Source organism: Capra hircus, chromosome 13 (assembly GCF_001704415.2).
Source record: "Capra hircus breed San Clemente chromosome 13, ASM170441v1, whole genome shotgun sequence".
Lineage (NCBI taxonomy): Eukaryota > Metazoa > Chordata > Mammalia > Artiodactyla > Bovidae > Capra > Capra hircus.
In genome coordinates this window covers 39,074,588-39,101,903 of record NC_030820.1, presented here as the reverse complement: position 1 = coordinate 39,101,903, position 27,316 = coordinate 39,074,588, and the positions used below count along the sequence as shown (strand labels likewise).

Here is a 27,316-nt window from a genome sequence, read left to right as displayed (position 1 = left end):
GCTGGCCACATGTGCTGACCAGACAGCCTGAGCTCTTATCAGAGGTCTTTGCCATAGGACCATCTCCAGGGGCAAACCCAACTCGGGCTGCAGAGTTGGAGGGTTCAGTTCAGTTCAGTTCAGTCACTCAGTCGTGTCCGACTCTTTGCGACCCCATGAATCGCAGCACCCCAGGCCTCCCTGTCCATCACCATCTCCCGGAGTTCACTCAAACTCATGTCCATCGAGGGTGTGTCCCTGAATTATGGGATGCAGTCCCGAGCAGAGGGACAGGGATCTCTAAAGAATTGGACCCATGAGAAGAACTGTCAGGCACGCAGGGCAGGAGTTATCCTCTGACACACGCCTATTGCCCCAACTGCTGCTCCCCACCTTGGCCCCCATTCCAGAAGGACTGGAAACATAGCTAAACAAGAATAAGAAGTGAACAGGCTTTTTTCCCCCCCAAAGCTAAATACTAATAAGCTAAATAGATGCTCAGTACTGGAGGGCATGGCGACTTAGAAGGAGCGAGGAGGCTCCCAACCCTCCTTCACCGGTTACAGGTTTCAGTGGAGGGGTGGAGTGGGGGGATGCAGAGGAAGGAAGGAATAAACTCTGATATTTGGATGAAAATTGAATTTGAGTTTTGATTATTACCTGAAATGAATTTAGACATTTTATAGAATTAAAAGCATGTTTTATGAATTTGGAATGACCCACTTGGTGCAGTTGGTAAAGAATCCGCCTGCCAATGCAGGAGACTCAAGAGATGCGGGTTTGTTCTCTGGGTGGGGAAGATCCTCTGGAGGAGGAAACAGCACCCCACTCCAGTATTCTTGCTGGAGAATCCCATGGACAGAGTAGCTTGGCAGGCTACAGTCCATGGGGGTCACAAAGAGTCAGACATGACTGAGTATACATACACACACAACTGTAACTACCTAAAATTGCCCAGAAAAGCCCCGGGACTTGCTCACTGTCTGTCTGAGTGCAGGGAAAGCTGGCCTCAGCGATCATATTCCCAGGATGATGGGGGCAGAAATCGTTATTATTCCCACAAGTCCCACTGGTTCAGTGTTTAGGCATATAATCAAATGGCTCGTAACCTCAGTTCCCCCAGTGCAAGATGGAGAAAACACTACACAAACTCCTGTGAGAATGTTGCAGGCTAAGCCACACAGGCACAAGACGCAGAGAGAGCCTGGCCCAGAGGACGGTGCGGCCACCCAAACGCCACTCTAGAATACCCAGGGACATGGAAAGGTGTTCACAACCTCAAAAGTGAAAGTGCATGCTTCAAAACACTGCGCGCAGATGACCCCATATTTAATCGCATGCGGCTTTTTTCACAGAAAATAATCTAGAAGTAAAAACACCAAAACATTAAGTAAGGTAACCTATAGACAGAAGATTGCAGGCTTCATCCATGTTCTCTTTCTACCGTTTCTCCTTTCCCCTAAAATTTCTACCATTACCATGCACTGCTTTTGTAACCGCATACATATATTTTAATTAAGGAGGAGGATGCAACTTCCCCAAGGCGGGGGTGGGGAGGCATCTGTAGCTCTAATTGTCCCCTTTGTCATTTTACATCCTCAGCTCCATTAATATCCACAAAGCAAAGCTTCCTACTGGCGGGCTTTCCTCCCCAAAGGCAGATTCTGAAGAAGCCACTTAGCTGTAGAGGCCAGCTCCTGCCTGGGAGCTCAGGCCCACCAGGGAGCCTTGCTTGGCAGGGGGTGTCCAGAGCGCTGCAGCCGGCAGCTAGCGTGTCCTAGGTACCTTCTGGACTTCTGCGGCCTTGCTCTGCAGGGAACAGGACACATTTCCCCCCTCCTGGATTGTGGGAAGAACCCCATCAGCACCTAGGAGAGCCTCAGAATTTTGTTTTCTGTTGGAAGCTGTTTTAAATGCGTGTTACCAAATGCATTTAAATAATGTTACCAAAGGTGGGCTGAAGTGATGGACACACCGGTGTGAAAAACCAGCAGCCCTCACATCACTCTTCGGGGTCTGGATGGGTGTTCCCTGTGCTCAGAAACGTCCTTGTAGCCCCTCCTGGGAGGTGATGGGCCAGAGAGGGTGAAGCAGGGAAGATGAGGGCAAGAGAGATTTTATTTTAGAAAAATCTCTGCTTTCCAGAGAACTGAAGCTTAGATTGGCAGCATACCACCAAGCACATGTATGGCACTTTCCCAAAGCAGTGGGGACACTCCACTCCTGCAACTGAAGGAACAGTCAAGGTCACAGCCCATCCATGGCCTTGAGCTGGCCAGCAGCTCACCACTTATGAGTAGGGGTGCTGGGTCTGATCTAAGAATGAGAGAACAGGAACTTCCCTGTTGGTCCAATGGCTAAGACTCTGCACGCCTAATGTGGGGACCCATGTTTGATCCCTAGTTAGGGAACTAGATCCCACATGCTGAAACTAAGACCGAGTGCTAAATAAATAAAAATAACCATTTTTTAAAAATCTAAAAAAAAAAAAAAAAAGAATGAAAGTGCAAAATGGTGCCATTACTTGGGAAAACAGTTTGGAAGTTCCTCAAAATGTTAAACCTAGGGTTACCGTGTGACCAAGCAATTCTAATTCTAGGTAAAACACCCAAGAGAAATGAAACCACACATCCACATAGAAACCTGTGTGCAAATGTTCATAGTGACATTACTCATAGTAGCCAAACAGTGGCGATGGCTCAAATGTCCATCAAATGAATGGACAGACAAAACGGAGTATGTCCACATAACAGAATATTACTTAGCTATAAAAATGAATCGAATATCGATACATACTGCAAAACAGTTGAACCTTGAGAAGATGCTCAATGAAAAAAAGACAGACACAAATACCACATGTTGTGTAATTCTGTTAAATGAAGTGCCCAGAAAAGGCAGATTCGTAGAAACAGAAAGTAAAATAGTAGTTGACGAGGGCTGAGGGGTGGGGGTATAGGGAGTGACTACTAAAGGGTTACTTTCTCCTGGGGGAGGTGACAAAAATATTCTAAAATTAGATGGCGATGGTTGCCCAACTCTGTTAATATACCAAGACCCAATAAATTGCTATTTAAATGGGCGAATTGTATGGCAGGTAATTCATATCTCAATGAAGCTGTTAGATGGGAGAGGGAGAAAGAGGAGAGGAAGAGAGAGAGAGGTCGACTCTCTAACAATATCTATCCTAGAAAATGATAAGATATACTTTCTGACAATACTGAGAGATGGAAAAGTAACTTTACTTTTCACCATTTCTCATCACACCGTGAAGCCTCCTTCTGCCTCTACTGCAGCCCAGTTTCTAAACAGTGCCCAGGCGGGCCCATCAGTGCTCACCCTGCCTCACCTCCCAAGTGAACTTTCAGTCGCTCATCCTGGGCGTTACCTGAGCACTTTCTAATGAAGCCAAACACAGAAAGGAAGTGAATTTTGAAAAATGGATACTGTGACCCATGTACAGGATTTTTTTTTTCACCTTTCCCATGGCTGCCACTATAATTTTGAAAGGTTTATAACAACAAATTGGACACAACAGAGAGAAATGCGCAGACAGCCGGGATCAGCTGCTGTCCAAAAACTGACCCCAGGGCTCTAACCTGGACCCCTGCGTCTGCTCCCAGCCCAGCCAGGGTCCGGCTGGCACAGGATCAAACGTGAGGCTAGATGGCTCAGCCAAGAGGAAAATCCAGCTGTTCTGGGGAAAGCCAATTATCTATGAGTCACCTTTTGATTATAAAACTAGTGCCAAAGATCTGGGAGACTCCAAAAGGTTTCTTATCAAGCCATCTTCCTTTTCTGTGGTTTGGTTTTCCTACAATAAGCCATGATATCAGTACTTTAATGTTTAGGTAAGAGAGAATATATAATGGTCTCAGTTTCTGGTGTCTAACTGCCTGGGCATGAAGCCCTGTCAATGAATTAGCCTTTGGACAAGTCACTAGCTCTCCGTTCTGCAGGCCTGTTTTTCTTTAAATACCTTGAGAATGACAGTAGCAGTAACTATTCACAAGTGCTGCTCATATGAGGATTCAATGAAACAATTCATGGGAAGTCTCAGAGGAAGTCTCAGAAACAGCATGCTAGTAATGGCAGCAGGAGCTGTAGTTTATTACTCTGTAACCTTTCTAACAGAGAGGAATTTGATAACAAGGAGAATAAACCACTGATTCATGTCATTTTGATAGATACCTATATACTATGCACAATACTAAAGTAGATAGTGTTTAGAGAATTGGAAAGAAATGACCAAAGAACTTGTATTCTTTGTTCAGGAGGGGAAAAAAAAGAGCCCATGAAGGCATTTATGTAAATTATTCTAAGAATGTCAGAGAAAAGGGTTTGCCATAAATAAAAGGAAATGCATTTCCCACGAGTTGGGTAACTGTAGGAAATGGCTGGGAAGTGGCTTGAAAAAGCAAACTGGATTCACAGCGATAATTTAAAGTGGGTTAATTTCATTTCAGGAGAATATCACAACGGTCCCATTAATAATGATCAGTGCATGTATGATGCTGAGAAATATGGGTTTGCATTTTTAGAAACAAGGAGATACTAAAGGGTCAGTTTAAACACACACACACACACACACACACACACACACACACAAGCACAACCAAGAGAAGCCTAATGCAGACAGTGAAAGTTTCCAAGTTTAAGGAAGGGTTGGGGAAACAATTAAGCTGGGAAAATCTAGCAGGTGCTGGGAGAATAATGCAATTTCCTAGGGCAGCAGATGCGCAAAGGAAACAGTATCCAGCAGCAGTCCATCAGATGGTAATTACAGCTGAACTGGGGAAGAGCAGCCAGATGAAAGGGGCGATTCAAAGGGTAACCGAATGCCAGAGAGGACATCTTCCTGAGAGCTCACACACCAGGAAAGGCGGGCCAGCACTTAGCTCTGAGAAGGGGGGTTAAACAAACCGTCATTCTTACTTTGTAGAAGGACAAAGGGAAAATGGGGGCCTCAAAGAATTCATTAGTCCAGATTTAAACAGACTGTTACGAATAAACAACCACACACACACACACACATACACACACACACACACGCAAACAAGCATTGATTCGTCTAAACGTCTGATTCCTGAGGTGGTTCTGTTATATGAAAGATGATGGATTGATCTGGTCCAAAAAGTTTTGGGGAAGAAAAAAAAAAGGAGAGATGGATTGACACTCTCATTCATTTAGAATACTCTAAATCAACACAGAGAACCAAAGTGATTGAAGTGAATGACTGGGAGCATCTCCTGGTACCAAAGCAAAGGGAGGAGCTTTTTAAGTTCAAAGCAGATTGTCTGGTGTTTATTATCACAAGTAGGAGTCATTTAAAACCCCAGTCTTTGAAAGGAAAGCATGCCTCGGACACATCTGCCCCTCCCTAGGGATTCCACAGAACAGGTCCAACCCCAGCAGGGCTGATCTTCTCTTGCTCGCTGGGGCTGGGGCACCCTCCCCCATCCCTGGTTTAACCAACCCCAAGAAGATCCCGTGGAGGAGGGCATGGCAACCCACACCAGTATTTTTGCCTGGAGAATCCCCATGGACAGAGGAGCCTGGCAGGCTACAGTTCATGGGGTCGAAAAGAGTCAGACACAACTCACTGAACACAAGCAGGAAGCAGTCCCACGAAGTGCCCCAATACTGACGCTGGACTGTAAGCTCCCTGAGGGAAGGGACCCTGTCATGGTCATCTCTGAATCCCTAAGGGGGAGGCCGGAAGGAAAGCAAGTCAGCTTGCACGGAGAACTACCCCAGAGTAAGTCAAATTGCTCCATAGTTTGTAATTAATAGAGTCATCCATTCAACCAAATTTTGAGTATTTCCCTGATCACGGTTCTCATGCAAGTGGGCCACACTGATTCATTTCATTAAAAATTCCCATCAGAACAGTTCTCAGAAAGCAAACGCACAGGCCGAGACAGCCAATTCAAGATGAGAAGCTAGTCTTCTCAGCCTGCGCCATGTGGGTTATGGTCAGGAAAAAGCCTTCTCTTATCCATGAATCTACTGGTTGACTGGCAACACGATGAATCTTCCGGGCCCAGCCCTGTGATGTGTGATGAAAATCATTCACGCGTCTTCCAGGTCCCTTCCTGTGACCTGACATGGGTGGGCTGTCAATTGATACGAACTACAGGGCAGGTCTGGTGGCAGAGACACGATTCATCTAGACCAGGCAGCAGCAACCTGGCCTCGGGGTGGGAGGGGGCATGTTTCTCTGCCATGCGATGATGAATTTCAATCACTGCTGGCTTGTGCCAGCTTCAAATTGGCAACCCACAGAGATGAAACGCTTTCTATCCCATTACTCATGCCTGGGGTGATCTGTTCCCTTGAAGACTGGCTTCCCAGGTGAAAGCTAGGGAACGGATGGTCAGTCTGAGATGGCTTAAATGGGATAAAATGTATGAGAGGCCAGTGCCCAGAGAGAGAAAAACCTCTGTGAGGGAGCTGAGTCCCCAGTGAAGCTCCAGGCGCACAGGGGAGTGTAAAACTTGAAGGGAAAGAAAGGGATTCATTTAGTAAAACAATCTGTCAACTTCAGCAGCTGCAATACTATTTGCTCTGCTAAGAAATCAGTGTGCTTAGGACCCTGTAAGACATTCCTTCTAGGGGCTTCCTTCTGGCAGTTCAACGGTAAAGAATCTGCCTGCCAATGCAGGAGACGCGGATTCGATCTCTGGTCCCAGAATATCCCACATGCCACGAAGCAACTAGACCCACGAGCCACAACTACTGAGCCTGTGCTCTAGAGCCTATGCTCTGCAGCAAGAGAAGCCACCGCAAAGAGAAGCCCACGTGCAGCAACAAAGACCCAGCACAGCCAAAAGCAAACAAGTAAAATCATCTCAAAAAAGAAATCCCTCCTGAAAAACTTCCATCTGGCTCACCTTGTCTCAGATAAGCAGCCTAAAACATTAAACCCACCCACAATCTTTTTTAAATTTAAAGTAATTTAACATAATAGCATTTTAATGTTTGAGCATCCAAGCTCATTCCATGTGGATGATGCTCTCAATAATCCTTTGGTCATACTTCAAGATTTCTGTATTTTGACTAAATCTAGGTGCATTGGAGAAGGAAATGGCAGCCCATGCCAGTGTTCTTGCCTGGAGAATCCCAGGGATGGGGGAGCCTGGTGGGCTGCCGTCTATGGGGTTGCACAGAGTCAGACACGACTGAAGCGACTTAGCAGCAGCAGCAGGTCTCACTAAAGCCTTCTTGAGAATGAGTACAGCAGCAAGCAGCAGTCAAGTATTTCTTTAAAAAAGTCAGAATTCACTGTATACCTACGGCTGATGCATCTTGATGTTTGGCAGAAACCACAACAATACTGTAAAGCCATTATCTTTCAATTAAAGATAAATAATTTTTTTTAAAAAAGGAAAAAAAATCAGAATTCATCAATACAGTAAACCACACAGCACAAAGCAGCAGATACCAAGCACCAACCACACCATGGCTGACTTTCTGGAGTAGGGATTCAACAATCCGTCCTGTGCTATGTCTTGAAATAAGCCAAGGCTCTAGGGCAAGGTGGAGGGTGTGTGCGCAGCACACACAGAGATAACCACAGAAAAGCTTATTAAATGTGAGCAAGGATTTCAACTCGTAGAAATCTGGAAAGTTATGATAGGGTTGTTGTTAATGAAACAGAATGTTTTCTTTGGCTTTTTTCCCCACCCAGAGTTCAGCTCACCTCAAAGTCATCCAGTTCTGGAGATTCCCAGCGGTGGGAGACACTGGAGGTTCAGGAATGCTGCCCTTGACACCAGGTCAGCAGCCCTGAACTGTTTCCCATCCCGCCAGCCACACACTCGTGCCCCGCAGTGACCAGCTGAAGGCACTGGGGCCATGGGCTGCCACTGACGTCCGGGGGCTTCTCCTAGCCCGGCCGTGTGGTCTACCCAAACTCGAGTGCATCTCAGCAGTGGGTGCATATGGGCAGCACCTCTCACACAGAAGCATCTCTGTACCTTGCGCCTGTGGATCCTTCTCCTGGGATCACATGACGTCAGACAAGCCGTGTTTCAGTGATGGGTGGAGATGGAGCCACCCTCCCTGACCCCAACACACTCTCTTGGATCTCGTTACAAAAGTCCTTTTCCCCAGTCTCCCCACCCCTACAGGCCACCTGGTGGCCGAGCCGGTGGTCCTGCAGATGGGCCTGAGCCCTTCCCTCTCTAGTGTGCGATGCTGGGGCCCTGCTACCTAAAGACACACCTGTGGTCCTGGGTGAAGTGCTATGTACCTGCTGCAAAATGATAAAGGGGGAAGGGGGATTGGGTGGGGATGCGGTAGATGCAAAACTGGCCAAGAGCTGAAACTTGTTGCAGCTGAGGGGAGAGGATCTGCGACTTCCAGTGAAGCTCATAGAGTGGGCTGAGACAGGGGCCCCTCTGCCTTCAGAAGCTTTTAGAGCAAGGTCGCCTGTGTGCTCCGTCAGGTCTGACTCTTTCTGACCCCACAGACTGTAGCCCGCCAGGCTCCTCTACCCATGGAATTTCCCAGTTAAGAATACTGGAGTGAATGGCCATTTCCTCCTCCAGGGGATCTTCCCTACCCAGGGAGTGAACCCACGTCTCCAGCATCGACAGGTGGATTCTTTACCACTGTGCCACCTGGGAAGCCCTTTAGAGCAAGAGGACAGAGTAATTCAGGGTCTGTGAAATCTAGTAACAAAGCAATAAGACTTGAATCTGGCCTCTGTTTTTAACCTTGTTCTTTCAGGAAATCATGCTTCATAAAACTACCAGTCTATGAGGGATTGTACACTAAAAAAAAGAAGACAAGGTCTCTTGGTTTAGTCAGGAGAATCTCTTCTCTGTCACAGGATTCGCTCTGCTTTTTGTGGGTGCTTCCTGTTTTCCGTGATGAAGACTGGGAGAGGGCAAAAGGATTGCTGTTTGTTTTTAGTCTCTACTCAGAGACAAATTTAGAACTTATCAGAAAATAAAAAATTTTCTTTTTATTTTATAATTTTACAATTTAGAGATAAATGTAGGACTTACAGCAACCTGGGTCACAGTTGGCAGTTGCCTCTAAGATGGTCTTGGTGGAGTGCACCCATCACCCCCAGCAAGTAAAGCAGGAGCTGGGACAGTGTGCTGATGCACTTTGGGCAGCAGCAGGCTTCTCTCCAGTTGGTTTGAGCACCACATGCAGCTCTGATGAGCAGCTCCTTGGCTAAAGGTTTGGAGAATTTCAGCTTTGCACTTTCTTTCTCTCCCACGGAGGATAAACGTCAGCCCACTGAGGGATGTCTTTCTCATTTACGCGGAAGTGAGGTGGAGCAACCCAGGGACGGCGGAGCCTGGTGGGCTGCCGTCTATGGGGTCACACAGAGTCGGACACTACTGAAGCGACTTAGCAGCAGCAGCAGCAGTGCACAAACAGAACAGACTCACATGTGAATCAGCCTAAGTCACAGCCAAGTTCATGAACATGGCTGGCCCTGTGTGTGTGGCTGTTTACGCGTACACTTCCATTGAAAGCGAAATCTAGGCTCTGTGTGGTTCCTTCTCTTGTTCTGCTAGTAAGGGCGGCCCAGGGCTGTCATTTTAACGCCCCCTCCCCCGCCCCCACCCCACACACAGCCGCCCCTCAGGGCATCGCTGACTCCCCTCGAAAGAGTGAACAAAACCCAGCTCGGACTCAGCCCAGACGTCCTAATGCAGCCAGATATCGGTTCTCAAATCGTGCAACGAAAGCATGAGTGAAGGGGCGTTTGCTTTGCAGCAAGGCGGCTAAGCCCACAACGATGCTGGGAGGCTGACGCCAGCCCCAGTTGTCCTGAGATGCAGGGGGCGTGTCACAAGGACCCCTCGGCGCCCTGCTCCGGGCTCTCCGCGGAGGCACCACCGGAGGGTAGGGGCCGCGGGGAGCCCGGGCTCTGGGATGAAGGAGCCGCGCCGGCCCCGTTCTGCGCGCAGCGCCGCCCCATCTGCCACGCCCCGCCGCGCTGGCACCGCGCCCCGCCTGCTGCCGCCGGCTACCCACCGCGTCCTTGGAGACCTCCTTTGATGGAGCGTTGATGCCAAGCTTTTCCAGGGGATAGACAATCTGTCGTCGGGGCCGCACGGGAACCAAGTAGTGGAGGGCGGACGTCAGCGAGTGGGCCTTGGGGCTCTGGACCTGGAAGACAGAAACCTCTATTTTAGCGGGGAGGGCGTGGGAGCCTGAGCGCACAGATGCCAGACTCGACAACCGGAGGGCGAGGGCGGGTGGGGGGAAGAGGGGGAGACCGGCAAATAAACAAACATACTCTTCGAGCAGAGGAATGGATTGTAGATAATGCCTGACACTAATGAAGATAATTATGGGAGTAATTGCATTACTATCTCTGTGGGAATGACAGATAAACAAGTGGTTTGGTTTATGGGATTTTTCAGCGCAAGTATTTTCCCCAGGAGGATATTCTTCTCCACAGTGATCATGAATCAGCTTGATTTGACCCCATTAATAAGCTGTGTTATCTGCATCCTGGTAACCTTTGTGTCTTTGGCACAAGCTGCTTTAAGAAGGCATGCAGATATGTCATCTGAGGGGCAACAGGGCAGGGATGCGAACACCCTCATGTTTGTGAAGAGTCTCTGCTACTTCAACTGGACCTTTCTGGATCAAATGAGTGTTTTAAAATTGAAGGATGAAACTGGAGAGGTGAGGGTGAGGTAGGGGCTGGATTAGATTATTTTGATTTATATTCGTCCTAAATTATGAGCTGGATTTATGCTTACTGAAATGGGCTACAGTAAATCATGCTTTAGGTGGATGCTTTAGATATTAATGTTACCCAACTTAAGAGCTTCTAGAAGGGATTTTTTCAATCCTTCACCATTGAACTTCACCGCCTGATATTACACAATGAAAAGAAGAACCTTGGGGTCTCTAGCCAAAGCTCTGTTCTTAAGCCTGGCCAAGCTTTCCGTGCATGTTCTGGCAGGAGGCTGTGGAGAAAACTGTCTTCGCTGTGTCAGTCAAGAGTTCACTTACATTGCTGTCAACTGGGAATTTATAGCAGAATTTGGAGAGTCTCATTTGCACTATTTGGAATTGCTTCTTGCACTTGTTTAAATGGATGTGTATAAATCAACCAGAGGTGTAGACAGAGAGGAAATCTGTTTCCAAGTGTGTTTCTATGTTATATACACAAAAGTGCATAACATGATGCTAATTCTACACCATGAGGGGAATATGTGAACCTCCATTGAGTTCAGTTCAGGGTACCGTTTTTTTTAGGATGGACGCAAAAATACTCTACCAACCTGGCACACGCAGGTTAAAAACTGAGAATTTAATGTCACATCCTGAAGGTCACCAAGCTGGCACTTGGCCAAATGGGAAGTGTAAAGCAATTGCGCAGGGCCATGCTTCTCAGACAAAGCTGTTACACTTCCCATTTCGTGATTTCAAATCTGGAGCATTCATGTTACTGTTGTGTTGTGTTTTCATCAGGAAAAAAAAAAATCATCTTTCGAGCATATTCTCCATTCGCCTTCTTTCTCCCCCATTTCTTCTGTTCTTCCAAAAGGCATTTGTCAAATAAGATATGTTGGTAAAATTACTGTTATGTGCATGTACCCATATACCTTAGATTGTTTTCAGTTGACAAATTCAGAGCATTTAAAAAAATCCACTTAGCTCACTGTGGTAACTAAGAAGAAAAGTGACAGTGTCGGACTCCAGGCAGAGCCACAGACAGATTATGGGACAATTTCAACCTAGTCTGGGGGTTCGCCTCGCAACAACCCTCAAGTCTGCCTTGACATTCTCAGTGGCAGAGGGACCATCTCCAGGAAAGAATGGCTTGGGAGTCCAGCTCTGAGAAGCCCTTGCCTGTGAGCAACCAGGACAGTGAGTGTGTGTGTGAGCACAGGTGGGACTCCTCAAGGCATTGGAGGTCGAGCTCTGAACAGGAAAAAAGCTCCAGCTTCACGGCACAAGACAGAATGTGAGCTAGTGAGAAGCGCAATGAAGGAGATTGAAGCAGGATGAACAGAAGCAAGAGCTTCTGTGTGTACACATAACAAGTGCTATGCAGACATAGAGGTGTTTCGTCACATAAAGCCTGCATTAATATCACTTATCTCCACTTTTTATCCATCACTTTTATGGGATGTTATAGTGCTAATTTGGAATGTCATGATAGCACATCGGTATTCAGGATTGAACTGATTTATCCTATGAGTTCACTACTGGAATGTTTTTTGCCTGAAGAACATCATGGGACATTTGGGCATTCACTAATGTATGTGAGAGATAATTTGATTCTCACGTCCCTTAGGACACTTTTCCATAGCTTGCAGTCTCTGTTTGGTTGATATGGAAAAGCAAACAAATTGTTTTACTAATTGTGTGGGTTGTGATGGTTTCAGAAATTCAAAGCCTTCTGGGTTTTCCCTAGAGTGTGTGAAAAGGACCAAACTCAGTATGTCCATTTGAAATTCAGAGTCAAAATCCATATATAGTCAAATATATATATCATATATATATATGTACCATGCATGTATATATGTATCATATATGTATATGTGTATACATGTGTGTATATGATGCATATATCATATATATATACATATATAGTCAAAATCCATGGAATGAGGAAGAAACAAAATATTGGCATGCAACACGACTGACACCGTGGACGCTGATCTGCAGGAGAAATGGCTGAGGACACGCTTTTACCTTGCCTTCCTTGACTTGTGGGTAAACAGGGTAGTAGAGACAAGATTTGTATCCTAAACGGAGGATCTCCTTGAGAAAAAACTTGGTGTAGTGCCGGAAAATGGGATTCAGGACAAAGTGATACAGGTGTCCATGCTCTTCGCGCTGGTGGTGATTGAAGTAGATGAAATCTTCAATGTTGTAGTGAGATCGGATATACTCTATATCCTAAAAAAAAAAAAAAAAGAGGTGAGAAAGGACACCTAAGAGGGTTTTAAACAAATGGCATGCATCTTCCAAGAAACATCATTTAAAAATAACTTTAAGGGCATGCCTTTCCCTTCTCTTCCTAAGGAGCCAGGGTACAGACTGAACTACGCCTGGTGGGGACTAGGAAGAGATCTACCCCAGCGTCTGCTCTAAATGGCATTCATCCTCAGGGAGAAAAGTTGAATACACATGTCCAAAGATATACACACAAGGATGTTTACCACAGTGAGGTTTCAAGTTGTGAAAACGGGGACTCAGTCCTGCAGTGGATGCTGCCCGGACGCCCTTTATCAGTGACTAACAACTTACAACGGCCACCTCGGCAGAGAACTGCTCTGATTGTCATGCTTAGGTCGGTCTTCAAGAAGTTTCCCTGGAGGGACCTGGAGCCTGAGCTAATGATTCTCTCCTGCATTATCGTGTTCTAGCATGTGGCCAGAGGAGTGGCTATTTAGCTGATCCCCTCTGGATGGACATCTAACTTGTTTCTAGGGCTATGCTATGAGGAAATACACCGCCCTGTGCACCAGATCCAGGTCTTCTCTGAGCAAAATGCCCAATGAAAGAAAAAAGACTTTAGGTACAATAATGAGAGATGAGTTATTTTCTCCTATTACTTACTAATCTCATTTCTATTGTTAATTTTTGAAAAACTAAAAGCTTAAGTTTCCCAAAAGTCACTTGCTTTGATGGCTTACTTCTGGAGGGTGGCTCAGAGCTTCGGAATTTGTTCCTCACAGCTGTGCTAACAACCCAGAGAGCTTTGAGTCCCAGCTTGTAGGCAGCCTCCCAGTGGCCAGAGCAATGTCATGGAGAAGTGGATAAACACTGTCAAGAAGACCATGCCAGCCATTGGCACTGATCATTTAATCTCTCATTCATGACATGGACAGACTTTTGAGGAAAACTGAGAAATGCAAAAGATCAGATAGAGAAACATACCACTCACTCCAGAGGAAACAGAGGTATCCAGCAAACAGAAGATGATTTAAAAAAAAAAACTCTACCAAATGTCCTCAGAGATACCAAAAAGGATCTCACATGATTTGGAAGAATGGCATTGAAACATGTATAATATCATATGTGAAATGAATTGCCAGTCCAGGTTCGATGCATGATACAGGATGCTTGGGGCTTTTGCATTGGGATGACCCAGAGGGATGGTATGGGGCGGGAGGTGGGAGGGGGTTCAGGATGGGGAACACATGTACACCCATGGCAGATTCATGTTGATGTATGGCAAAACCAATACAATATTGTAAAGTAATTAGCCTCCAATTAAAATAAATAAATTTATATTAAAAAAAATAACAAACAAGCTGCTACAAAAAATAAAGGAACAATAAGAGAACATGGAAAGGACTTGGAGGTTAACTACATGAACTCTGAAATTAAAGTTCCAGTAGAAGGTCTGAATAGACATGGATGAACAGTGCATTAGGAATCTGGAAGACAAAAATCAAGGAAATCTCCTAGAATGAAGAGTAAGAAGTACAAGAGACTAAAAAGTACAGGAAAAAAGATATGAGACGGTGAAGGGTCAATTCCATGTAAAAAGGAATTTAAGACAAGGAGAATACAGAAAATGAAAGAGAAGAAATAATTAATGAAATCATGGAAGAAAGAGGTTCACAAGCTCAAAAGAAGCATAAGATACTTTGTAAGAATTTCAGGAATAAAAAGGAAAAGGGAATTCTCAAGAGAGAAAGCAAACAAACATACATTTATTTACATCAGACTGTATTTTATCTGTGACATTGGCTACTGGAAGATGATGAGAGTAAAAACAACATTCTGATGAGGAATCATTTGCATAGGAATTCTATACACAGCTGAATTCAGGTGTAAGGACAGATGAAAACTTGTATGTGTGTGGACTCAGAGACCCGACCCTCTTCCACCCTCTCTCCAAAACTTCTTAAAGATATATTGAATCAAAAGAATCTAAGAACAAGGATAGTTTGAATACATTGAAGCAATAAAGTCACATGAGCATATCAATAAATGCCAAAACACATTTAATAAAATTCAATACGCATGCACAATGAAAGCTTTTAGTGAACTAGAAATAGGAGAGAAGTTCCTTGATATCTTCCAGAAGCTATGTTCCCAGCTACAAAGTCTCAATATTACATTTATCAGTTCTGCCTAAATTGTTGTGTAAAATCTACATAGGTGAATAGGTGAAGTTGCTCAGTCGTGTCTGACTCTTTGCGACCCCGTGGACTGTAACCTACTAGGCTTCTCCGTCCATGGGATTTTCCAGGCAAGAATACTGGAGTGGATTGCCATTTCTTTCTCCAGGGGATCTTCCCGACCCAGGGATCGAACCCAGGTCTCCCGCATTGGAGGCAGACGCTTTAACCTCTGAGCCACCAGGAAAGTCGGCAAAAATAAATTCATAGTAAGTGTTACAAGGTTTATCCGGAAAAGAAAACACTCAAGTAAAACCAAGAAATCCTAGGCAAAGAAAACAAATAAGAGAAGACTTCCATACCAGATACCAAAACACATGATAATGCAATAGCTATCAACAAATAAATCTATGGAATGGAATAGAGAGTAAAAATAGACACAGACACATGGAAATTTAATAATGCAAAGGCAGCATTTTAAATCAGCAGGGAAAGAATGGACTGCTCAGTAATAAATACTTTGGAATAATTGGCTGTGCATTGGGACAAAATAAAATTAGATGTCCACTTAACAACAAACACACACGATGCATGTTATTAAGTGCAAGAAAGGATGTTGGAAGGGATAAATGCATAACTCTCAATAGCGTAATTCTTTGGGGAGAGAGCTGAGACTTTTTTTGGTGTTGGGAGGTTATTTGAATTTTTAGAATGTGAATGTTCTCATGTATTCTTTGTAACATTTTAAACATTTTGAACTGAAAAAAAAAGTGTCTGCCAAGTAGGATGCAAGCAGATCTATAGCCTTCAGGAAAAGGAGACATTTGTATTAAATAAGAGTTTAATTAATTGTGCGTTGATTCAGGAGAGGAAAAGGCGCAGTCAAGGGAAGTCATATCCACTTCCCAGCTTACCATTTCATTTCTGATCACTGCAATGCCGACTACCTGTTCTGCAACTTCAGCTACAAATACCTGAAGTGGTGTTCCATCCTGGAAAGAGAGGAAGATACCTTAGGACCTTTCAAAATATTGCTATTAATGTTTCTGTAAGCTGTCCTTAAAGGGTTTCAACCGTGATCATAGAACAACGATGATGAAGCCACCATCCTATCACCTTCTGGGCCAGGTAATAAGTTCAATGCCCCCTGTGATTGCATTTAACCCTCACTCCAACCCTATGAGGTAAATATTACCATTATGTCTCTACTTCATCTATGAGAAAACAAGGCTTGAGAGTCCACCTTGACAAGATCCCCAACTACTGCGGAATGGATCTATTGATTCCAACCACGTGCTTTGACTGGGAATCTGTATTCCTGCCAGGATAATCTCATGGACAGAGGAGCTTGGCAGGCTACAGTCCCTGGGGTTGCAGAAAGTCAGACATGACTTAGCGACTGAACAACAACTGTTTTCTTTAGCACATCAGTGGTTCTCACTGTCAGCCCAGGAGCCCTGTGTCCTGAGGATGCCAAAGAGCTTTGGTTCGTGTCTGTAATGTCTGCTACTACTTTCTGTATTTGAAATTAAAATTGAGAAAATTTTGGATTATTCTACAAATTTTTGTTGAATTTATTCGTTAAAGCAAATTTTTTAATTTGACAAAAATATTTAGAGAAATATTTAGATGACACCACCTTTATGGCAGAAAGCAAAGAAGAACTAAAGAGCCTCTTGATGAAAGTGAAAGAGGAGAGTGAAAAATCTGGCTTGAAACTCAACTAAGATCATGGCATCTGGTCCCATCACTTCATGGCAAAGAGATGGGGAAACAGTGGAAACAGTGAGAGACTTTATTTTTTTAGGCTCCAAAATCACTGCAGATGTTGACTGCAGCCATGAAATTAAAAGACGCTTGCTCCTTGGAAGAAAAGCTATGACTGACCTCACTGCTGCTGCTGCTAAGTCACTTCAGTCGTGTCCGACTCTGTGTGACCCCATAGACGGCAGCCCACCAGGCTCCCCTGTCCCTGGGATTCTCCAGGCAAGAACACTGGAGTGGGTTGCCATTTCCTTCTCCAATGCATGAAAGTGAAAAGTGAAAGTGAAGTCGCTCAGTCATGTCTGACTCTTAGCGACCCCAAGGACTGCAGCCTACAAGGCTCCTCTGCCCATGGGGTTTTCCAGGCAAGAGTACTGGAGTGGGGTGCCATTGACTGACCTAGACATCATATTAAAAAGCAGAGACATTACTTTGCTGACAAAGGTCCATCTAGTCAAAGCTATGGTTTTTCCAGTAGTCATGTATGGATGTGAGAGTTGGACTACAAAGAAAGCTGAGCACCAAAAAATTGATGCTTTTGAACTGTGGTGTTGGAGAAGACTCTTGAGAGTCCCTTGGATTGCTAGGAGATCCAACCAGTCCATCCTAAAGGAAATCAGTCCTGAATATTCATTGGGAGGGTTGATGCTGAAGCTGAAACTCCAATACTTTGGCCACCTGATGTGAAGAACTGACTAATTGGAAAAGACCCTGATGATGGGAAAGATTAAAGGCAGGAGGAGAAGGGGATGACAGAGGATGAGATGGTTGGATGGCATCACCAACTTGATGGACGTGAGTTTGAGTAAGCTCTGGGCGTTGGTGATGGACAGGGAAGCCTGGTGTGCTGCAGTCCATGGGGTTGCAAAGAGTCGGACATGACTGAGTGACTGAACTGAACTAACGGATTTAGAGAAAAGAGTAGCATTGTTTCAGATTTTTGCAGATCTCGAATGTGTGGCTTAATGGAAGACAGCTGGATTTTCACATCTGTTTCTATATTCAATCTGTTGTAATATATTAGTTTGGTTGAAATGAATGCAAAAAAAATCTGTCTTCATAAGGACAATAGTTGTAAAAAGGAGATGTATTTAAACAATTTTTTCAGATAATTATGGATATTCTTCTTTGATGTTCTGCCAAAAAGTAACATGTTGTATGTATTGTATTAAAGATTTGTTGCAATGTGGATCTGAACTCTATCAGTGAATGACCAACTACATTGAAATTTACTGGTCTCTTCTTCACTTTGAATCTTTTACCTCTGCACGATTTTGTAATATCATGGCCTGTCTATCTGGAAAATATTGGTTCACCAAGCTTATGCAGATTTTCCAAACGTTGACCTATTTTTAATCACAAAATATCAAAACACCACATTTGGTAATATCACCACCAGCTTCATCAGAAAATCTATTTTTAAGTTTTGGGGGAGCTGTCAAGCTTATGATGGCAGATACTGATTTTCTAAAAGCCTAAGTTTTTTTAAAAAGCTTGGTCTTCATCATAGAGGATACATGCTGTCAGTTGTCTTCATGGAGTGACCCTCTCACCTCGTTCAGTTTGAAGAAAAAATCTGCCGGCTCCCCAGGACTAAATAACCATATTTTGTCTGCCAGCTGCCCTGTGACAGCAGTGCTGCAATTCAAACAACCGCAGAAACGTTTTTCTTCAAACCACCACCCTGGTTCAGTCCGCAGCCCAAGACTGCTATGGCCATATCTCATTTTGCTACACAGAATACGGCAAATACATACACTCAAGGACTGAGGCTTAGTAAGTTAATAATGTTTACAGCTTCAAGGGAAACTGGGTCACCTCTTTTTTGGGGGAATTTTAATTAAAATGTCTATGGAGATAGCTGCAGATTCACCAGCAGTTGTAAAAAAAGAATACGGAGAGATTCCTTGTACATTTTGCCCAGTATCCTATAACGGTCACCTTCTGCAGAACACTAGTGTGATATGACAAGCAGAGAAAGCACACTGATGTGAGTGTGTGTGTGTGTGGTGTGTGTGTATTCAGATCTGTGCAGTTTTAGCCCCTGTGTGGGCTCATGTGCCCACCATTGCAGTCAAGATACTAGACAGTCCAACACAAGGATCTCTTGGCTTGCCTATTGTACCACACCTCTCTGCCCTCTGCCCTGCTCCCATCCTTAACCCTGGCAACAAGTGATCTGTTTCCCAGCTCTAAAGTGTTACCATTTACAAAATGTCATACAAGCAAAATCACACAGTATATAACCTCTAGGGACTGGCTTATTTTTCCATGTAGCATAATTCTCTGAATATTTTCTAGTGGTAAAGAATCTGCCTGCCAATGCAGGAGATGCAAGAGACGTGGGTTGGATCCCTGGATCAGGAGGATCCCCTGGAATAGAAAATGGCACCCTACTCCAATATTCTTGCCTGGAAAACTCCATGGGCAGAGGAGCCTGGTGGGTGACAGTCCACGAGGCCACAAAGAGTTGCACATGACTGAACAACCGATCACACACACACACACACACACACACACACACACAGGACAGTCACCCAAGCTGATGCATGAATCAACAGTGCATCCCTCAACAGTACAGAGGTCTTTAAAAAATTAAAAATAGAACAACCATATGATTTAGCAATTCCACTTCTGAGCATGTATCTGGAAAAGAGGAAAACCCTAATTTGAAGAGAGACATGCACCCCAGTGTTCATTGCAGCATTACTGACAATAGCCATGACATGGAAGCAACATAAATATCCATCAACAGAGGAATGGAGAAATAAGATGTGACACTTATACACAATGGAAGGTTACTCATATGTAAAGAAGAATGAAATTTGCCATTTTCAGCAACATGGATGGACCCAGAGATGATCTTATTAAGTGAAGTAAATCAGACAGAAAAAAAAATAAATCTCATATAATATCACTTTTTTGTGGAATCTTACAAAAAATGATACAAATGAGCTTATTTACAAAACAGAAACAGACTCACAGACATGGAAAACAATCATAGTTACCAAAGGAGAAAGGGGTGATGGGAGAGATAAATTGGGAGTTTGAAATTGACTGACATACTGACTGGCTGGCTCAGTCATTCAGTTGTGTCTGATTCTTTGCAATCCTAAGGACTGTAGCCCACCAGGCTCCACTGTCCATGGGATTTTTTTCAGGCAGGCATACTGGAGTGGGTTGCCATTTCCTCCTCCAGGGGATCTTGGTGACCTAGGGAATGAACCCATATCTCCTTCAGCTCCTGCACTGCAGGAGATTCTTTACCACTGAGCCACTGGGGAAGCCCAACTGATATACATTACTATATATAAAACAGATAAACAACAAGGACTTACTGTATAGATATACATGTATTTACCTGAATCACTCTGTGGTACACCTGAAACTAATACATTATAACTCAACTACACTTAAACAAACAAAAAAACAGCACATCGTTTGCCACTGCTGAGCACTATTCAATGGCATGGAGGTAACACAGCTTATCCACCTGTTGAAGGACACCTGGTCTGACTCCAGCTGCTATGAACACTTGTATCCAAATCTTCCTTTTTCTGGGATAAATGCTCAGGAGTGCAATCACCAGGTCACATGACTGTTGTACTTGTTTGTTTTTTTAAGGGATAGCTAAAATGTTCTCCAGAGTGGGGATAGCATTTCACATCCCCACCAGCAACAGAGGAGTGACCCAATTTCCCAGCATCCTTGCCAGCACCGAGGGATGGCCCTGTTTTTAGTTTTAGCCTTTCTGCTGGTGCGCAGTGACCTCCCGTCACGGGCTTTCTTTTCCTGTCACTCCTGTGAGAGCAGAGCCGCAAACTCGGTGACCAAGTTTGCTGCCCCACCCCTGATCCACACCGAGGTCCCTGAGGTTTTTCCCATCATTGCTTTTGTGTCATCAGTGCGAATATCAATTTGGCAGAAAAGGAAAATAATTTCTTACCCTTCTTAGGAGGATAGTTTTAACCTCACAAACTCCCTGAATGTCTTGGGGACCCCTAGAGTTCCTTAGAATCCACTTTAAGAACTAGGCCGCTACATCATACTGTGTCAGCCAGCCACGAGGGAAGAAAAAAAAAAAATATATATATATATATATATATATATATATAAACGAAGACCAAAAGAGAGCAAGACAAACCAAAACAGAAAAACATGTGCTGAAGGGAAGCTTTCTTTTAATTCAATGCCTTTATATTTATTAAAACTCTCACCATGTTTGTGTTTGTTGCCTCCCTCTTGATGAGTTTTAGATTAACTGAAAGGTTTATTCAAAAGAGCCCGTAACTGGGAACTTGCCAGATGACCTGAGAGGTGGAATGAATAAACTGGGGTATGTTCAAGCAATGAAGTACTGTGTACACCACACTGTGGACGAATCTCACAGTCGTGGCTGAGCAAAAGGTGCTTGGTGTCAGAAGACATACTGTCTGATCCCTTTAAATAAAGCTCAAAAGCTGGGTATTTATGATCTTAGAAGCGAAGGTAGTACTAACCTGGGGGTAGGGGGGAGTCACTAAACGAGAACTTGAAAGTGACTTCTGGTGGGCTGGGTTAGTCTGTTTCCTGCTTATTCCATGGCGTGTTTAAATTGTGAAATCCATCAAACTTTTTTTATTGGTTATGCTTCAGTGAAAATTTTTTAAAATAAAATTCTTCAAAACAGTAATGAAGCATTTTCCTAACCACATGCATTCTTCCATATCTGGAGGAAGGTAACTGACGTGGTCCTTAAGAAGGCAGCGATGACGTAAGGACCACTGCTAGCTTGCCCTTTGTTATGCCAGATGTATAATATACTTACTGTACTAGGAAGAGAGCCCCAAATTTGTCACACAGGATCTTCCCAGCCCATCTGATCCTTGAGGATGCAGCCAGCTTAACAAAAGGGTATGGACCAACCCATCATCCAGAGGGTGAAATGGGTGCTGCTGGGTTGCTGCCAAGGATCCTCTAACCTGACTCAGATGCGCCTATTTCAAGCACTGGGGTCTCATTTTCTTACACTTGCCTAGATCAAGTTCAAACTTTCTATGCCAGAGATAAGGATTTAGGGCATATCTGATCAGCCCCCACGGGGCCACTAGTCAGAAAAACAGCCCCAAACTTCTTTAAACCTCAGTTTCCTGGTTCTTTTTTTCTCCCTCCCCTCTCTCAACCCACCTCTGTTGCTCCCCACCACCCAATTCTCCAACAAGGCCCAAGAAAACTTCGGGATGGAACCTACACAGCTCATAATGGTACCAAAGCATGGAGAAAGGAAGCCAGTCTGGAAGTAGCAGGTACTTACAGGGTCCCTGCGAGCCTCGTTGTACTGCTTCAAATCCTCCAATATGCTTTTACATGGCATGAGGGTGCTGACGAGCTTTTCAACACCAGGAGTGTCCGAGAGGGTAGCTAATCTTATTTTAATGGTCCTGGGTAAGAAGAGACACATTTTCTTTTTCAGCTTAAAGTACTAAAATACATATTCTCCCTGTCCCCCAAATGGAGACAAGATTGTAACAGGTCACACTTATGTAAAATAATATCCAGTAAAATATTTTTATATAACATTGGGATTTAATTTAAAAGTAACTCTTCATTCTAGAAAACATGGAAAACATTCATTTAAAAATTGCAAAGAATAAGGTTAAAAGAAAAAGAAAACAGCAACACTGACTGTAACCATTAACCAAACAATACAAAGTCAAATTTTAAATTTATTTCATTTAAAATGTCCAGCACTATGCTTATGTCACATTTGCTTCATACATAAAGCCAAACTCTTCATCAAATTTATAAAGTATGTTAAGAAGTTAAGAAGTTACACTGAACCCAGGCCAGCTTCATGAGTCTTAAATTTCTTAATAATTTTATCTTTGATTTCGCGATTTTATGTGAAGTCTAGTAGGACAATGGAGCACATCTGGGGCTTGATGCCTTGGCTCACACATGGTACCCACCTCGCCCAGTTCCCACAATGGTTTCTCCCCAATCTGTGCCCTGCCTTTGGCACCTCCCCCATCTCTGCCCTGTGATGGCTTCCATCCTCTGCCAGGGTGACAACTGGGTGCATCAATGGGGGAGCCCCACTTTGAGCAATCCTGCCCCACCCTCGCTGGGGTCCTGGACATGGGCCTGGGGAGGATCAGCATCAAACTGTGCCCCTGGAGTCTCTAATCAGAGCAAGGTGGTGGCTGTCTGCACCCAGGGAAGGCAGTGCCACAGTGTGTTAGGCTGGCAACTCCGTGTAGAGCGCCAGCCCACCCCATACCTAGGTATGCAGGGCATCTGAGTGCCTGTTTGCCATGGATGGAGCTGTGGACCCATGCAAAGGGGAGGTGATGTCTCCACCTTAGCCTGGAGGCTGGGCCCTGCATACGATATAGGGTTCATACATGGCACACTCTCCAGTCATTAGGGGGTTATTAGTGTTATTATCAAATAGGACAAGGCTACTTCTCCTATTATTAATAAAGTAAAATACTCTAACCTACTTTACTTCCAACTGTAGTGAATATTTGTGCTTATGTTTTAATGTCCACTTCCATTTGTGTGCAAAGAAGCACATTTAGAAAGAACAATCTACATCTATAGTTAACTGATATAAAAATGATCAATTACTTTGTCTCTAAGTCATTTCCAACTCTTTGTGACTCCAGGGACCATAGCCCGCCAGCCTCTTCTGTCCATGGAGTTTTCCAGACAAGAACACTAGAACAGGTTGCCATTGGACCCAGGGATCAAACCCACATCCCCTGAATCTCCTGTACTGGCAGGCAGATTCTTTACCACTGAGCAACCAGGGAAGCCCCAATCAATTGCTATCACCTGAGTAATAGAATAATAATAAAATTGGAAAAAGAGTACGTCAAGGCTGTATATTGTCACCCTGCTTATTTAACTTATACGCAGAGCACATCATGAGAAATGCTGGGCTGGAAGAAGCACAAGCTGGAATCAAGATTGCTGGGAGAAATATCAATAACCTTAGATATGCAGATGACACCCTTATGGCAGAAAGTGAAGAAGAACTAAAGAGCCTCTTAATGAAAGTGAAAGAGGAGAGTGAAAAAGTTGGCTTAAAATTCAACATTCAGAAAACTAATATCATGGCATCCCATTACTTCATGGCAAATAGATGGGAAAACAATGGAAACAGTGACAAATTTTATTTTCTTGGGCTCCAAAATCACTGTAGATGGTGACGGCAGCCATAAAATTAAAAGACACTTGCTCCTTGGAAGAAAAGTTATGACCAAGTTAGACAGCATATTAAAAAGCAGAGCCATTACTTTGCCACCAAAGTCTGTCTAGCCAAAGCTATGGTTTTTCCAGTAGTCATGTATGGATGTGAGAGTTGGACTATAAAGAAAGTTGAGTGCCAAAGAACTAATGCTTTTGAACTGTGGTGTTGGAGAAGACTCGAGTGTCCCTAAGATTGCAAGGAAATCCACCCGGTCTATCCTAAAGGAAATCAGTCCTGAATATTCATTGGAAGGACTGATGCTGAAGCTGAAACTCCAATACTTTGGCTACCTGATGTAAAAAACTGAATAACTGGAAAAGACCCTGATGCTGGGAAAGATTGAAGATGGGGGGAGAAGGGGACGACAGAAGATGAGATGGTTGGATGGCATCACCGATTCGATGGACATGAGTTTGAGTAAGCTCCAGGAGTTGGTGATGGACAGAGAAGCCTGGTGTGCTGCAGTCCATGAGGCTGCAAAGAGTCAGACATGACTGAGCGACTGAAATGAACTGAACTGAACTGAATAATAGAAACAGCATGAGCAATTTTTAAGTGAAAAATAAGAACATGGTTCTGACATGGCCACCTTGTGCCAAAATCTAGTTCAGATGTTCCTACTTGTATCCCTCCACAAGTTTGGAATGAGGAGTTTCGGATCATCATTCTTTCATTATCAGCTCTGTGCTGAGTCCCTTCCTCTGTCCCACAACCAGGCACAGAGCCAGGAAGGAGACCACGGCCCCAGCCCACCACCTGTTCTGCTGGTTACCTTGCACAACCTCCCAGAAGTGAACACATGCTCACGCCAAGACAGTTTAGGCGTTTTCTCAAGGGCTCACACGTGGTTCTAGAGCTGCTTTGAATCAGAGAGGAGCTTAGCCATGGTTGTCCACCCATTCATGGGGCTTTCTCCAGTCATAGAAGAAGCAAGTTCTCCCAAGGGGGTCCTACATGGGGCCCCCTGGTTTCCTAACCCTTCCCTGTGGCCCTTCACCTCCCCAGGTCACTCCGCTCTCACACATCCCTCCTCTGCTGAACTTGGAAATGTTCAGGAAATGTCACCTCTCCACGAGGAAATGATGTCATCCTCGCCCACTGGTCCCTTCTTGGATCTGGAAAGTTTTGTTTCACAAGAGATTTTGTTCTCCTGCTTTTGGCAGGTTCTGGCCTCAGAGATCAGATTTTATAGCATTTAATCAGACTGCATACATAACAAAATAAAAAATCATACATAAAAGTAGAAGGAAAAAGATTTAACAGTTAATTTTTCAACTTCAAGTTGAATGAAAGAATGGTTATAGACACCTAGCAGTCAATGTGTATGTCGTCACTCAGTCTTGCAGAATATAGGGTGGTTTCTCGATGCCAGTGAATTAAAACTAAATGATGGAAAGAAAAAAAAGTAATTTGAATCTTTCTGCACTTCAAAGGAGTGATCTATGTAATAGAAACATAAAATAATTCGACAGCTGTCAGCATTTCAGTTTAAACCAAAACAAAATGATAACTACAAAAGAAAGTTTCTCTTGGCTTCTATTCAAGAAAGCTGGTTAAAAGCACAGAAAGACTGATAGCCCTAAACCACTCTCAGTGACAACATGGGCCTGAAACAGGTAGAATGGTGACATGCTAGAAAAAGATGACTACCAGGCATGAGTGAGTCACCCATGGAAAAGCATATAAAGCAAAAACACTGAGGGAAGGAACCGTTTAAAAGCCAACTTGAAGGGCATTTTTATTTGCTGAGCAAAGTTGACAATAAGTAGTATGATTCAACTTAGAGGTCAATGTTTATTCATAGAAAATCATTTCTGGCACACACACACATATATATATATATGTGATATATATATATGTGTATATATATATATATATGTGTGTGTGTATATATATATATGTGATATATATATATACATATATATATATCAGTTGGATGAGTAAGTTTGAAACCTAGTCTCCCAAATTAAAAAAAAAGATGGCAAATTTCAGAAAAACATGCTTTGGAAGGGCAGGAAGATGGAATGACCAGTTGGTTCATCCAAACGTGTCCTCTGGTCACGAATAAAGAAGAAAAGCCCATGCAATGGTGCTCATATAGTAAAAAATCCGCCTGCAATGCAGGAGACCTGGGTTTGATCCCTGGGTCTGGAAGATCCCCTGGAGAAGGGAATGGCTACCCACTCCAGTATTCTGGCCTGGAGAATTCCATGGACAGAGGAGCCTGGTGCAAAGAGTCAGACATGACTGAGCAACTTTCACACACACAATGGTGAAGAACAGGCAGGTTATATAAGCAGGCATCCCTGAGATCACTCGGTGAAGGAGAGTGTTAAAAAGCGTTCAGTTTATGCACATTCCAAATGAAAGCTAACATAAATGCTGGGAAATGTCCTCCCAAAGACCAGTAGCCACAAATGAAACGAGAGGGGGCCCCTCGTGTAATCTGTTGACAGAGAGGTGACACTGCTATTTGTCCCTGTGCTCAGCAGCATGGCCAGAGGGCAGGTGACAGACATAAATATAATTTCCCAAGGGAAGAGGAAGGCGATCCGGTGGGAGCTGAGGACAGGAGGTCATGAAATTTAGAGTAACCAAACTTAAGGGCAAGAACAATCCATCCCAGATGCCAAGAGAACTGAAGCAAAAAATGGAAGAACACGGATGTATTTAAAGCCACAGCTCAAAAAGCAGGGCAGTGGAGGGCTGTGCCCATGTGGCTGCTTCCGCTGCCTCCTGCCCTCCACCCCCACCTGCCTCATGCCCCTCACATTCACCCTCATCACTACCCGGTCTGTATCTTCTCACTCCCCTTCCTTTGTATCTTCCTCCTCTACCTGGAACGCAGGTAGAATTGAAAGAATTAAAGATCTAGGTTTGCTCTAGAGAACAATGACCCACTGCCATGGCCACAAGGGAGACATCCCCATTGGAGACACGCACATGGGTTTTGAGGGACATTCCCCCCCAACACACGCAAGCAGCAAGGAGTCAGGAACAAGAGTAAAAGTGCAAAGGAGCCACAAGACTGGCCACACTGAGAACTGGGTGAGCAGTGGTGGGTGGGCTGTCAGTGAAACTCAGAGCAACAAAGGAAAGTTCCCATAGAGGGCTCAGAGGGGAACAGTGACAAGGATCATGATTTTCTAAGGCCAGGAAACTATTTCTGCTAGAGAGTCTTTAACTTTTCAGAAAAGAACCCAGGTGCACACAATCTGCACCTTTATATGTAAGTGATTAGAACAAAGCAAACATGAAGCTGACATTGCAA

The 27,316-nt window shown here is 44.2% G+C and overlaps 1 protein-coding gene across 1 annotated transcript in view; it reads right to left on the bottom strand.

Moving 5' to 3' along the window:
- Positions 1 to 27,316, bottom strand: part of CFAP61 (cilia and flagella associated protein 61) — a 243,028-nt gene that overhangs the window by 130,098 nt on the left and 85,614 nt on the right. Inside the window, exons 14-17 of the mRNA XM_018057258.1 lie at positions 22,105 to 22,231; positions 15,962 to 16,039; positions 12,664 to 12,870; positions 9,979 to 10,113 (exon numbers count right to left, since the gene is read on the bottom strand). Of these exons, the coding sequence (XP_017912747.1) occupies positions 9,979 to 10,113; positions 12,664 to 12,870; positions 15,962 to 16,039; positions 22,105 to 22,231 (547 nt within the window). The remainder of the gene's footprint in view (positions 1 to 9,978; positions 10,114 to 12,663; positions 12,871 to 15,961; positions 16,040 to 22,104; positions 22,232 to 27,316) is intronic.